The 12,557-nt window shown below is 38.6% G+C and overlaps 2 protein-coding genes across 2 annotated transcripts; one reads left to right on the plus strand and one right to left on the minus strand.

Annotated features, from left to right (window-relative positions):
* The first annotated feature begins 1,459 nt into the window (after positions 1-1,459).
* Positions 1,460-10,737, plus strand: LOC140766493 (uncharacterized). The gene is made up of 23 exons (XM_073105867.1): positions 1,460-1,645; positions 1,732-2,017; positions 2,107-2,175; positions 2,256-2,393; positions 2,487-2,604; positions 3,285-3,367; positions 3,479-3,574; positions 4,239-4,407; positions 4,487-4,629; positions 4,707-4,793; positions 4,999-5,184; positions 5,468-5,635; positions 5,866-5,986; positions 6,062-6,131; positions 6,349-6,436; positions 6,531-6,651; positions 7,582-7,775; positions 7,867-7,975; positions 9,045-9,200; positions 9,299-9,401; positions 9,611-9,784; positions 10,131-10,276; positions 10,420-10,737. The coding sequence occupies exons 1-23, from the start codon at positions 1,482-1,484 to the stop codon at positions 10,611-10,613; spliced, it is 3,183 nt and encodes a 1,060-aa protein (XP_072961968.1). The 5' UTR covers positions 1,460-1,481; the 3' UTR covers positions 10,614-10,737.
* A 171-nt stretch (positions 10,738-10,908) lies between these two features.
* LOC140766494 (transcription initiation factor TFIID subunit 8-like) lies at positions 10,909-12,497 on the minus strand. The gene has a single exon (XM_073105868.1). It carries the CDS (start codon positions 12,116-12,118, stop codon positions 11,420-11,422), a length of 699 nt encoding a protein of 232 aa, XP_072961969.1. The 5' UTR covers positions 12,119-12,497; the 3' UTR covers positions 10,909-11,419.
* Positions 12,498-12,557: the final 60 nt, after the last annotated feature.

The raw sequence follows: 12,557 nt of genomic DNA on the forward strand, positions 1-12,557 counted from the left end.
ATTTTGTAAGTAGACATATATATATATATATATATATCAGGAATGATGGGCCCCATGGCCTGGTGCACACCGTTTTCCTGCATGAGACGACTCCCATTAGACTGCCGGTCCCCAAGCCACTTAAATCATGTGATCCAATGAAGGATCCATCGTTATCTAGTTTTTGCCCACCCTGGGGTTGGGGTTGGGGTTGGGGTTGGGGTTGGGGTTGGGGTTGGGGTTCCCACAGAATTAAAGGGATTTTGTAGCTTATGCTTTGCATCCTTAGACGGCTTCCACTCATAATATTCTAAAGAGAGAGAGAGAGCTAGTGCGTAGTTCCAAATCTTAGGTGTCGGCTCATAAATAACATTATTTTTACGTTTCCAGATATGCCAATGAACAACTAACTGCAAGAACCACCTCGAGCAAATCTTTCTTCGAGACCCAAAACTCAATATCTTATCCCTCAGGTGTAATGTGGTGCAAACTAAAGACGTTAACCTCAAAGTAGTTGTCTACAAAAGAAAAGTGGCAAATATATTTAAGGTTCAACGCCGCAGTTTGGATACAGAGAATCAAGTCCAAGGTGCAGATGGTGAGTAAGGTCTAGACAGCCCTGGCGCAACCCAATAGATCTTCTAGACAAACAAAAAAAGGCGAATTGGGACTATTTCCATGCGTCTAAGTAGGCATAAATGGACTTGGCAGTACCAAACCCAAAGGTTAGGTCTGTCCATTATTTGGAACGGTTTTTGTAGGATATCATTTCCAATTTAAATGTACAGATGCGTTCTTTTCATGCCATCACCACCACCAACATTTTATAAATTATTACAAAAAAAATGAGTCGAAACATAAAAGAGTTTCTTCTTCTTCTTCTTCTTCTTCCAGCTATTATTATTATTATTATTATTATTATTATTATTATTATTATTATTATTATTATTATTATTATTATTATTATTATTATTATTATTATTATTATTATTATTATTATTATTATTATTATTATTATTATTATTATTATTATTATTATTATTATTATTATTATTATTATTATTATTATTATTATTATTATTATTATTATTATTATTATTATTATTATTATTATTATTATTATTATTATTATTATTATTATTTACAGTCTTCCTATGCAAAATGAGCCTAAGGCTCACAGGGGCAAGACAAGAGCCCTGCCAAGTAGAAGAGCTGTAATAAACCACTCTTCTTTTAGCTAATATTTATAACAGATATTCTTTATCCACTTTTTTTTTACGTAATTTACCTTTTTACCCTTATTATTCTCTATTACATGAGTTAAGAGAGAGAGACAATTTCTTTGATGGGTGGGGCGGCCTTAAGGGAAAGAATATCATCCACGTGGGCATCGCTGAGACGTAGAGAGAGAATTCGAGTGGAATCCGATCTCAACCTTTTAAGCCTTCTTGGGTTCTTTAATAAACCTCTCCGGGCTCCAGCTCATCATCCTCTTCCCAATAATGCCTTTAAAAACTATTACTGGAACAACACCACGAGTGCCACTACCACTTCCACTTCCACTTCCATTTCCTCTTCTTTCCCGCTCCCATCCCCGCCATTGGCCAAGAAGCTCTCCTCTCCCATCTCCTAGAAATCCTCCCCGATCCCATCTCCTCTCTTGGAGGTCATTTCTCTCCCCTCCTCCTTTCATTACGATTGGCCACAGGATTCCTTGTACCGTAGTTGATTGCGGTGTTCGCGTCTGCGCAGGGGGAGGACCGTCGATTCGAGGGCTTGGATCGATCGACGATTGGTTTCCAGGATGGACGAAGGAACGATGGCGGCGGATGCCACCTCGGGAGAGATGGCCTTCGAGCCGATCCTTGAAGAGGGTGTCTTCCGGTTTGATTGCTCGGGAAGTCACCGGGATGCCGCGTCTCCTAGCCTCTCGTTCGTGGATCCCGAGGTTAGGGAGACGCCGATCATGATTCACAAGGTCCCCGAGTTCGTTCCGAGATTTGAGTGCCTTCTTGGACACCAGAAGGTTGTGATCAAGGTCGGTTCTCGTCCCTAATTTCAAGTACAGTAAGTTTGTTGTCGTCGATATTTTGAAATGATCCTCATTCTTCATATGCCTTTTGATAGCTTCCTTCTGGAACATCTCACTATGGAACTGGGGAAGTAAGCGGGCAGCTTGAGCGAACGGGGAAGCGTGTAAGCTATCTATCTCGACACCTTTTATATTTTGGGGATTTTTTTTAATTTAAATTTTGACAATTTATTGTGATGCTTAGATATTCACATGGAACACGGATGCGTGGGGTTATGGACCAGGAACCACGTCGTTGTACCAGTCGCACCCTTGGGTACTATCGCTTCTTCCAGATGGAAGGACATTGGGGGTTCTTGCTGACACTACTCTGCGTTGTGAGGTATGTAGATGGTTCTGTTTGCATTAGTTTGCCACCGAATTGGTTCTGTATTGTGTTACTCTGATGCTCGAGTAAAAACGGCTTCTTGAACAGATTGATCTAAGGGAAGAATCTACTGTAAAATTCACTGCTGCAGCTGCCTACCCGGTCATTACTTTTGGTCCATTTGAGTCGCCTAATGAAGTCCTGATATCCCTGTCTCATGCGATTGGTTATTCTCTAGACTCTGTTTCAGTGAATGAATATGATGTTATTGGCTTCACCTAATGAAACTTCTGTGTTTTTTGGCAATATGGACTGGTTGTTGACTAAAACATTACAGCTTATATCATTCTTTTATATGGTTGAATCTGTCTTAGTCATGTTTGCTTTTGTTCTCTTACATTACATGAAATGCACTTTGTCGTATTAGATTTTTTTGCAAGAGAGTGGCTTATTCATTTGCATTTGGATTAAATACCGTGGCATCAGTAGTTGGTTCTCTATCAATAACATAAGAACATTTCATAAATTAACTCAGTTAAATGCTCTGCAAGGTTAACAAGATAATACAGAAGTATTTCAAGTGCAACGTTGTTACATGAACCGCATGCTGATAATCTGAAATTGTACCATTATTGTTGGTATGCTAGACAGTCATTATGCTGATAGGTAATACACATATAAGCAATAAAGTTGTAGAGAAGTCTTACCAGTACTGCTTCTGTTTCGAATATATATTTTCTTACTTTGCAGTTTGTGTATACTAAAGTGCCTTGTATTTTTCAATTGATGTTTTTGGCCTTTTTTTTGTGCAAGACATTTCAAGGTTCTGTTAAATAGAGTGTTGATATGACAATATACCTTTCTTTATCAGTTGGTCTAGATAATGAGTACAACAGTGATATTTAGGAACTTTGTCAATGCCTCCAAAATGGTCGCTTGGTTATCATCAATGTCGCTGGAGCTATGATACAGCTGAAAAAGTTCTCCAGGTACTTCTTAGCTACTACTATAATCATCTTTACACATTGCATCTTATTATCCTGATGTTATATCAGTGATAATATTTTCGTGCAACTTTACATTGTAATTTTGTCTGACAGATTGCCAGAACTTTTCGAGAAAAATCCATACCTTGTGATGTCATTTGGATGGATATTGACTACATGGATGGTTTTCGATGTTTCACTTTTGACCAAGTAAGTTTTTCGTTTATTGTCTTTGAAACTCAGCATATGTAAAAATATTTTATAGCAGATCTGCACTGAGAAGCTATAATACATTAATACTTGATCTTTTCACAATCAATATGATGTGGTTAGAATGGAAATCCATGTCAAACTGTTTTGAATAGATCAGTAGCAAACGGAGTTCAAATTACCTGCAGATTTTTGTTGCAAAATACAATATGATGTATCTCATGCTGCATTTATTTGTTCACAAGCATGCTTGTAAGTTGATGAGTCATAACTCATGACACTTTTGTGTATACTGTGCATGCTCCGACATATCAATTTATATAATCCCCAAACTATAATTCTGTTGCTTTGAGTGCTAGTCATGCAGAGGACATAATCCTTAATCCAAACCCAACTCTTTGCACATTTTGTCTCCATAGACAGTGAAAGCTAGGCAGATAAATGGTATATGATCTTATGAAACTGCACATCTCCAGTCCTACTGTATGCATATTTGCAGATGCAATTGTACTTAGGCTGTCCTATTTTCTGTTCCATCAATTTCTCTTTGTTCCTATGTAGAATGAATCTCTCTAAACATCTGACGATGACTTATTCATGTTCCATGGTCTGAAGATTCTGGTTACTTTGTAGATGCAGATTATGATATCCCATAATATTGCAGGAACGGTTCCCTGATCCAAAATCTATGGTAGAGGATCTGCACACAATTGGTTTTAAAGCAATTTGGATGCTTGACCCAGGGATAAAAAATGAAGAGGGTTACCATATATATGATAGTGGTTCAGAAAGTGAAATTTGGGTTCAAAAAGCAGATGGAAAACCTTATGTTGGTAAGGTTTCTCAATTGATTCAACTTAATAGGGTCAGAGTTGCAAGGTCTATTCTCCTACTTTCTTCCCTTTTTCTCAGGGGATGTATGGCCAGGACCTTGTGTTTTCCCTGATTTTACACAAGAAAAAGCACGTTCATGGTGGGCTAGGTTAGTAAAGGACTTCATATCTAATGGTGTTGATGGGATATGGAATGATATGAATGAGCCTGCTATTTTCAAAGTAAGTCTTCCAAGACTGATATTATCTTTTATATTTTCTGCAAGCAGGAATTTGAAGTCATATTGTTTATTTTGCAGACTGTGACCAAAACAATGCCAGAAAGTAACATTCACAGAGGAGATATTATGCTTGGCGGTTGCCAAAATCATTCATATTATCACAATGTAATTTTTTATTAACATTTCTCTGGTTTGAGAATGCAGCATATTTTTAATGCCGTCAACTAGAATTACAATTTTCAACTTGTTTACTTTGGCTTGTTGGCCACCAAGTTGCTGATGCTGTTTTTACTTCTGTTGACATTTAATTCATTAATGCCTATGTTTGTCTCTAAGTCGGAGTATCACGCTCTAACTTATAGCTATACAGGTCTATGGCATGCTGATGGCAAGGTCAACATATGAAGGAATGAAAATGGCTAGTAAAACTAAACGGCCTTTCGTTCTCACCAGAGCTGGTTTTATAGGAAGCCAGCGGTACGCTGCAACGTGGACTGGTGATAACTTGTCTACCTGGGAACACTTACATATGAGTGTATCTATGGTTCTTCAGTTGGTAGGTGGAGGTTTTTATGCCCTTAACAATATCCGCCGTGCTTCCTAACAATATTCTAAAACATATAGAATTTTACTTGCAAAATGCTCTTCATTTGTTTCAGGTTTGGAAAGTTGCTTCCTATCAAATCTTTATACATAAAATGAACCTCACTATGCCGTTATAACATAAAGATGTGTTATAAAGCTATTGCTTCTACAGAGTTTGCTGAGATTGTAGAGTGATCAATATTGGTTTGTTTATATTTCTAATACTAGTTCTCACTATTTAGTATTTTGACCAGGGGCTAAGTGGTCAACCATTATCAGGGCCCGATATTGGTGGATTTGCTGGAAATGCAACACCAAGACTTTTTGGAAGATGGATGGGAGTGGGTTCTCTATTTCCTTTTTCCCGTGGGCATACTGAAGCTAGAACCATCGACCATGAGCCATGGTCCTTTGGAGAAGAGGTATGTCTTTACCTATGAGTACTTCAAGACCGCTTATCCGTGTTTAGTTTTTGTTTTGTTATATCTCGGAAACTAGAAGACAAGTGTCCATGAGTGAAGTATTCTAGTCCATTAAGAAATCAGAGCTGGGCAACCCATCTCTCTCCCATATTTCCTCTTGGAAGAAAAGTGATGTTTTTAAGTTCTTGCTCCAAAGCACTTATCTCTGACTCAACTCTGACATCTTACAGTGTGAAGAAGTATGCCGCCTTGCCTTGTTGAGACGGTATAGGCTAATACCTCATATATACACACTATTTTATATGGCTCATACAAGGGGTACTCCTGTTGCAGCTCCTGCTTTTTTTGCTGGTAAACTAATTCTGTTTCTGTTTACTCTAGCATATTATGATTAGCTAAGTCTTAACTCCATGCTTACTTATGTAGACCCACAGGATTCAAAATTGAGAACAGTTGAAAGTTCTTTTCTATTGGGACCACTTCTAATTTGTTCCAGGTACTGCTAATATATATCTGAACTTCAGTTTTGTCATTTTTTACCTCTTAACTTTGGACATGATCTCTTCATATTCTTCAAAGATGATAAATATGATTGACATTTTTATTTGCTACTATTTTGTTGAGCAGCTTATGGTAGCAATATTAGTGTAAAAGTTCTTTTTTTTTGTTAAATCTTCAGCAAGAATTTTTATATCCTTGGTGGATATTGGCAGCACTATACCAGATAAAGGGGCGCATGAATTGTCACATGTGCTGCCAAGGGGCATCTGGCTACCTTTTGACTTTGGAGATTCACATCCTGTAAGTTGATCATAATATGTTGCACAATGAGGAAAATTTTACTTCTACTGACCGGTTTGTTGTTTTTCTACCAAAACTTTGATACATTACTTAGGATCTGCCAGTGCTGTACTTACAAGGTGGAGCAATAATTCCCATGGGCCTTCCTCTTCAACACGTTGGTGAAGCAAATGTGGAGGATGATTTATCACTGATTGTTGCTTTAGACAAAGATGGTAACTTTTTGCCTTATTCCTATAAGTTTGTTTCAGCGTATGCTTTTAACTGTTTGATCCTGTGATAAGCTGGTTGGCTGCCACACTTGTTAAGATGTATGAGTAGTTGCTGGGTAGTTTTGTTCCATAAGATTTCATTAAATGGACAGTCTGCTTTAGACATAGTAGTATAGTACCAATCTGTACAAAACCCAACTTGCGACCTAGTTCTGATCTTATATCTGAAGGTAGATGACTAATCAAACTGCCTAGGTCATTCTCACCAGCATATGCATTGTCTCTTTGTTTTTTGGTTTCTTATTTGTCATTTCCTTGAATCCAAAGTAGTTTTGCACTGAGAATACACAAGGCAAGAAAATTCAAATATTTCCTTGAGAAGTTACTGAATTCCAGATATGTGGGTGCACCTATTATATTTTGTCTGTGATTGTGGATTGGATGTAAAGTTCCAGTTGAGATGAGATCTTTAGTAGGAACCAGCGAAACAACATCAACCCATTTTTTTAATATTTGAATTGAGAGAGATTCCCAGAGAGATCAAAAATTATTTGGTAAGCCTGGTTTGATAAGCTGAATGGCAAGGTGGGATATGCTAACATTTGGGGTAACTTGCTTGACTTTTCCTGTCTTCCTCACCCCTATTGTATTGGATGGCTTTCTTTATATACTTTTTCTTGCATCCAATAGAAGTTTACCTACAAGTTACTACCAGGTCCTAGATATCCAGAGGATGATGATCCCATTAATATGCATCTGAATCATGGGTGGAAAAATAGTTCTGCGCTGATACATACTTTTATGTGACAACTGTTTTCTTCTTTCTCAACTTTAGTGCAAAAGAGCAGAAGTCAAGGTATTGATTATTGAATGTTAGTGTTCTTTCGCAAGCGATAGCACTTCAACCCGACAGAATAAGTGTTTTTTCCTCAGGTAAAGCAGCAGGTGTCCTGTTTGAGGATGATGGGGATGGATATGAGTACACTCAAGGGGATTTTCTCTTGACACATTATGCTGCAGAACTACATTCTTCTGTGGTGACTGTTAAAGTATACAAAACCGAAGGATCACGAAAAAGACCGAAACGTGTCCTTCATGTACATTTATTACTTGGAGGAGGTGCCAAGGTATTGTTTTCAAAATTTAGTTCAATAAAGCTATTTATGTGATAGCATGGCTTTTTATAACTTAACCTTTTATGTTGGATTTAATTTTCAGATAAATTCACATGGTATTGATGGAGAACAAATACAGATTAGAGTCCCTTCTGAATCTGAGGTGTCCAACTTAGTATTGGAAAGTGAAAACCAGTGCAAGAGACGTTTAGGTATTAGCCCATCCTCCATGATTCCACCAGATTTATTTATTTTTTATTTATGTTTTAATTAAAAGACTTCATTAAGAAAGTCAGAGGCTCAAAATACACTCTAACAATGCTAGGAAGCACCCATCCCAAATGCGTCTACATTCAAAATGGTCTGGAACTCAGACATCCATGAACCATCCCAACAAAATGTAAAGTCTACATATTTACTATAGCATGCTAACCAATGAGCTGCATTGTTTGCAACTCGATAGACATGCTGAATTTTAAAGTTTGTGAAAGTAGAGCTCAGTTTGTAGCAATATTCCATAACACTTTTTAAGCCTTCATGAACAAGTTTTCTACCTAAACAGATTAACCAGCGTCTGAGAGTCAGTTTCAAACACTACATCTTGAAGGCCAATCTCCTTAGAGAGATTATGGCTTCTCTCAGCGCCCCTGTTTCTGAATATATTACTTCAATGCCATAACAAGGCCTTCCACCTGCTGTTAAAACATAGGCATTAGAATCTCTGATAAACCCCTCACCCCCACCACCACTCTTCTTGATTCTAGGATCAAAAGCACCATCAATGTTAATCTTAATTGATCTAGGGCTTGTGGGGTGCCATATACTTTCATTGGAACTATTAGCAAAGATGGACTTTGCTTTATCCAGATTTTGAAAATAATTAACTGTCATCATTAACATATTCCTCCAAAACTAATTAACAGAAGGACTTAATTCCTTGAAGATATAAGCATTACGCATTTTCCATAAATGTTAAAGGGAATTTGCAATGATAGCAAGAATAAAATCATTTTTCTTGTTATCTTGACTATCTTTTTTCTTAATCCAATCTCTCATAAGCCAATCCTCATTAAAGGAGAATTGAAATCCCAAGGCAGTCATAGAAATTTATATAGTGCAAAATTTGACTGCAACAAATTTATGTAGTGCAAAATTTGATCAACAGAGTTGATCTCGATAATCATTTCCCTATCAATCAATTTAATGCACATCTGCTATAAATTTTTAGTTGTTTATCATTATAGTATTATACTTGTACAATAATATTAAGAATATATACAGAAACAATTCGGCATATTCCCGACGTAGATGACCATTCTAAACAGAAGGGCATTGAGCTCTCGAAGACCCCAGTTGATTTGAAGAGTGGTGAGTGGACTCTTAAAGTGGTGCCATGGATTGGAGGTCGGATTATCTCCATGGTGCATCTCCCTTCAGGTAATTTGTGATACTACTCTTTTTTTAGTTTATGTTAAAACTAGTAAATTTTTTTGTTTAAAACTAGTAATTCCTCTATCTCTTGATATCTTATTTAGGTAGTCAGTGGCTTCACAGCAGAATTGAACTTGATGGATATGAAGAATATAGTGGTACTGAATATCGGTCTGCTGGATTCTCTGAAGAGTATAAAGTTGTTTGGTATGATGCTTGACTTTTCATGTTCATTTGTTCAATTTTTTGTTACATGAAATGGCTGATTGCTCTTGTGCTACAGCATCATATTAGTTTAGAGCAGTACTATCCTAAAAGATCAATGCCAATGAAGTTTATATATATACATATGTAGGGAGAGAGATTTCATGTTTTTAGTTCTGGAAAGAATAACTATTAAATGACTGGATTTATAGGAGGAACCTTGAACAGTCAGGAGAGATGGAATCAATTTGCATGGAAGGGGATATTGGTGGTGGCTTGATTCTCCAGCGCCAGATATCTATTCTGAAAGATGACCCCAAGATTTTCCAGATCGACTCTAGTATCATAGCACAAAATGTTGGAGCTGGTTCTGGTGGTTTTTCAAGGTTAGTACAGCTATAACAACTAATTTACACCATGCTTCTATTCTAAAATTTACTTTCAAATAAGTGACCAAGTTACATATACATAAAAAATAGCACAATCCTTTCCATTTTATTAACAGACATTTATCAAAATATTTTTGCTTGTTTAATTTGATGGGATAGCTAACAGAATATCGTGGATTATTATGTCGGAGTCAATTAATTGAATCTTCCCCTGCTTTGATTACTATTAAGGATGCCATCTTTTTAATATGTAGTATAGTTCATCATCTGCAGAACTTAAGATGCTTGCCTGCAATGTTGATGCCAGAATGCTAATGTTGTTCGTATTTATTTCTCTGTGAAGATTGGTGTGTTTGAGAGTGCACCCCACTTTCACCCTCCTGCACCCTACTGAAGTTATTGTTACTTTCAATTCAATTGATGGTTCAACTCATGAGATTACTCCGGAATCCGGAGAACAATCATTTGAGGGAAATATCCGCCCTAATGGTAATATTTATTAACTCACAACCTATTACTATCATAAGAAAATTTTCTTATTTTTCAGGACATTGTCTAGTAGAATAATCATTATTTTTGATCAGTTTGTGTCTTTACCATTTTCTTTCTCTCTTGTCTTTGCAACTCCCCAGGGGAATGGATGCTTGTGGACAGATGTGCAGGTTTGAGTTTGATTAATCGCTTCGAAGTAAGTCAGGTTAGCAAATGTATGGTGCACTGGGGAGCTGGAACTGTTAACTTGGAGTTATGGTCTGAAGAGAGGCCAGTTTCTAAAGCCAGCCCTTTGAGAATTTGTCACGAATATGAGGTGAGGCAAGTCACCTAACCCTAGGCTGCTATACCTTTCCCAAATTTGAAAGCAAGCGATGATTTGTTTTCTAGATGTTGTACTTGTTTATCTACGTTGACCTACGAATAAATCTGTTATCCTCTGAGAGGCCTTTAAAAGATTACTATAACGATTACAGATTACATCATATTTGGGACTGATTTCTTAAAAACTTGGATTATAGGTTTAGTACCTTTACATGTTTGCCTGGCAATCATTCGGCCCAAACTTGACTGTGATGAAGAAAATCTGGAGGCACAATAGATTGAGACACAATGTTTACTTGCAATAAGCATAAAACATGGTTTATTTTCTCTCCAAAGACAGAAAAAGGAAGATATGAGAAGAGAAATTAGCATATTCTATTCTCTCTGGATATATCAAAGCAAGGTTATTTTTACTTCCATTCTCATAGCCGTCATCTTGCATTTGGCACTGAGCTTGGCAACCACTTATGCTCCTCTCTCTGAACTCCCTCTCTTCCTCTTTTTTAAGATAATCGTCGGAGATTTCAGGTAGGATATGCTAGGTTTAATCATCATGTCACTGATGTCAGATCCGGTTGGCTATTTGAACATATGCCTTACCAAATATTATTAATGGTAAATAGAATGAGATACTCCAACATCCCTTATCAAATATGAGAAACATGGCAATCGTCATTAAATCTCTTCACAATCTCACACGGTAAAGTTGGTAACACTGGCGTCCCTCAATATTATTTTTGCTGCCGCATCATGGGTTCGAATCCTTTCTCCAGAAAATTTAATTTTCTTTTAGAAAAAAAAAAAGCAAGCATCCGTTCAGTTCCCTACTCGTCCAATCTGGCCGTTCTCCTCAACTTTCCTCGCCTTCGAACTCCGAACCATCCGAAACCAAACACTCTTCCTCTCCGGCGGCAATATTCCCCGCAATTTTTCCCCTTTCGTCTCCCCACCACTCGTCGTCACGCTCACCACCGCCTCCTCTTCCACCTCCCTTCTCTTCCTCAACACCTCCCACGACTCCGGGAAGCACGGCAGCCACCGCGGCACGTGACGCAGCGGCGGCTCCCTCCCCACCTCCGCGAAGCTGGGAACCCTCTTCGAAACTCCACTTCCTTCCCCTCTCCTCCTCGGGAGCGGCTTCGCGAAGGGCACCTCCTCCACCGCCGCCACGAACGCCGCCATCTCCTTTAGCAAAACCGACCTCAATAGCGGCCTCGTCGGATCGGAGCCTCCCGTAAAACCACGTGAGATGCTGAGCTCCTCGAGGCCGCGGATGAGGTCGACGACGTTGACGTCCGTGCGGCCGCGGGCGTTGGCCGCGGATGCGGCGGCTCGAGCGAGGGTTTGGATGTAGCGGGCCGCAATGTCAGAAAGGACGTTGATGGCCCGGGGCTCCGCGGCGGAGTAGCCGGCGCCGAGGCAGATCTGGGCGACGGCGATCTTGGATACGGCGGCGGCTCTAGAGGAAGGAGACGGAGGAGGGGATGAGGGCTTCTCCGCCAGATGTTCTTCCATTCATGGCGGCCGTGGGAGAAGAAAGGAAGACAGAAACCCCTAAATAAAAACCCTAGCAGCAGAAGGGTATTCGGAAAGCGTGTCAACGGCGTTTGTGCACCGTCGGCAATTTTATGCGAAATCTCTTCCTTCACATTATATACATATATATATACATATATATAAACAAGGAGAGTGGTAAATTTCTGTTGGTCACAAGGTATTAGCATAAAGTATTACATTGTTCTACTACTGGAGTTGGAGTTGGAGTTGGGGGTAGGAATTGGAATTGGTCTCTCGATGGAGCTGGAGCGGACTCTAATTGTTTTGTCATCTAAGGGTAGTCTAAGATGCATTTATGCACAAAGGAAAGATTCTGTGAAAAATCCCCAAAATAATATATATTAAAGCAAGGGTTGTTATATCACAATGCCTTATCAAGTAGAGTCATGACTAGCGA

This window comes from Typha angustifolia, chromosome 9, assembly GCF_048772165.1.
Source record: "Typha angustifolia cultivar Huaian chromosome 9, ASM4877216v1, whole genome shotgun sequence".
Lineage (NCBI taxonomy): Eukaryota > Viridiplantae > Streptophyta > Magnoliopsida > Poales > Typhaceae > Typha > Typha angustifolia.

Coding starts and splice junctions, on each gene's coding strand:
- LOC140766493 (XM_073105867.1), top strand. CDS start 1,482: ATGCCTTTAAAAACTATTACTGGAACAACACCACGAGTGCCACTACCA. Junction 4,794..4,998: donor ATCATTCATATTATCACAAT/GTAATTTTTTAT, acceptor ATAGCTATACAG/GTCTATGGCATGCTGATGGC. Junction 9,201..9,298: donor CATGGTGCATCTCCCTTCAG/GTAATTTGTGAT, acceptor TATCTTATTTAG/GTAGTCAGTGGCTTCACAGC.
- LOC140766494 (XM_073105868.1), bottom strand. CDS start 12,118: ATGGAAGAACATCTGGCGGAGAAGCCCTCATCCCCTCCTCCGTCTCCT.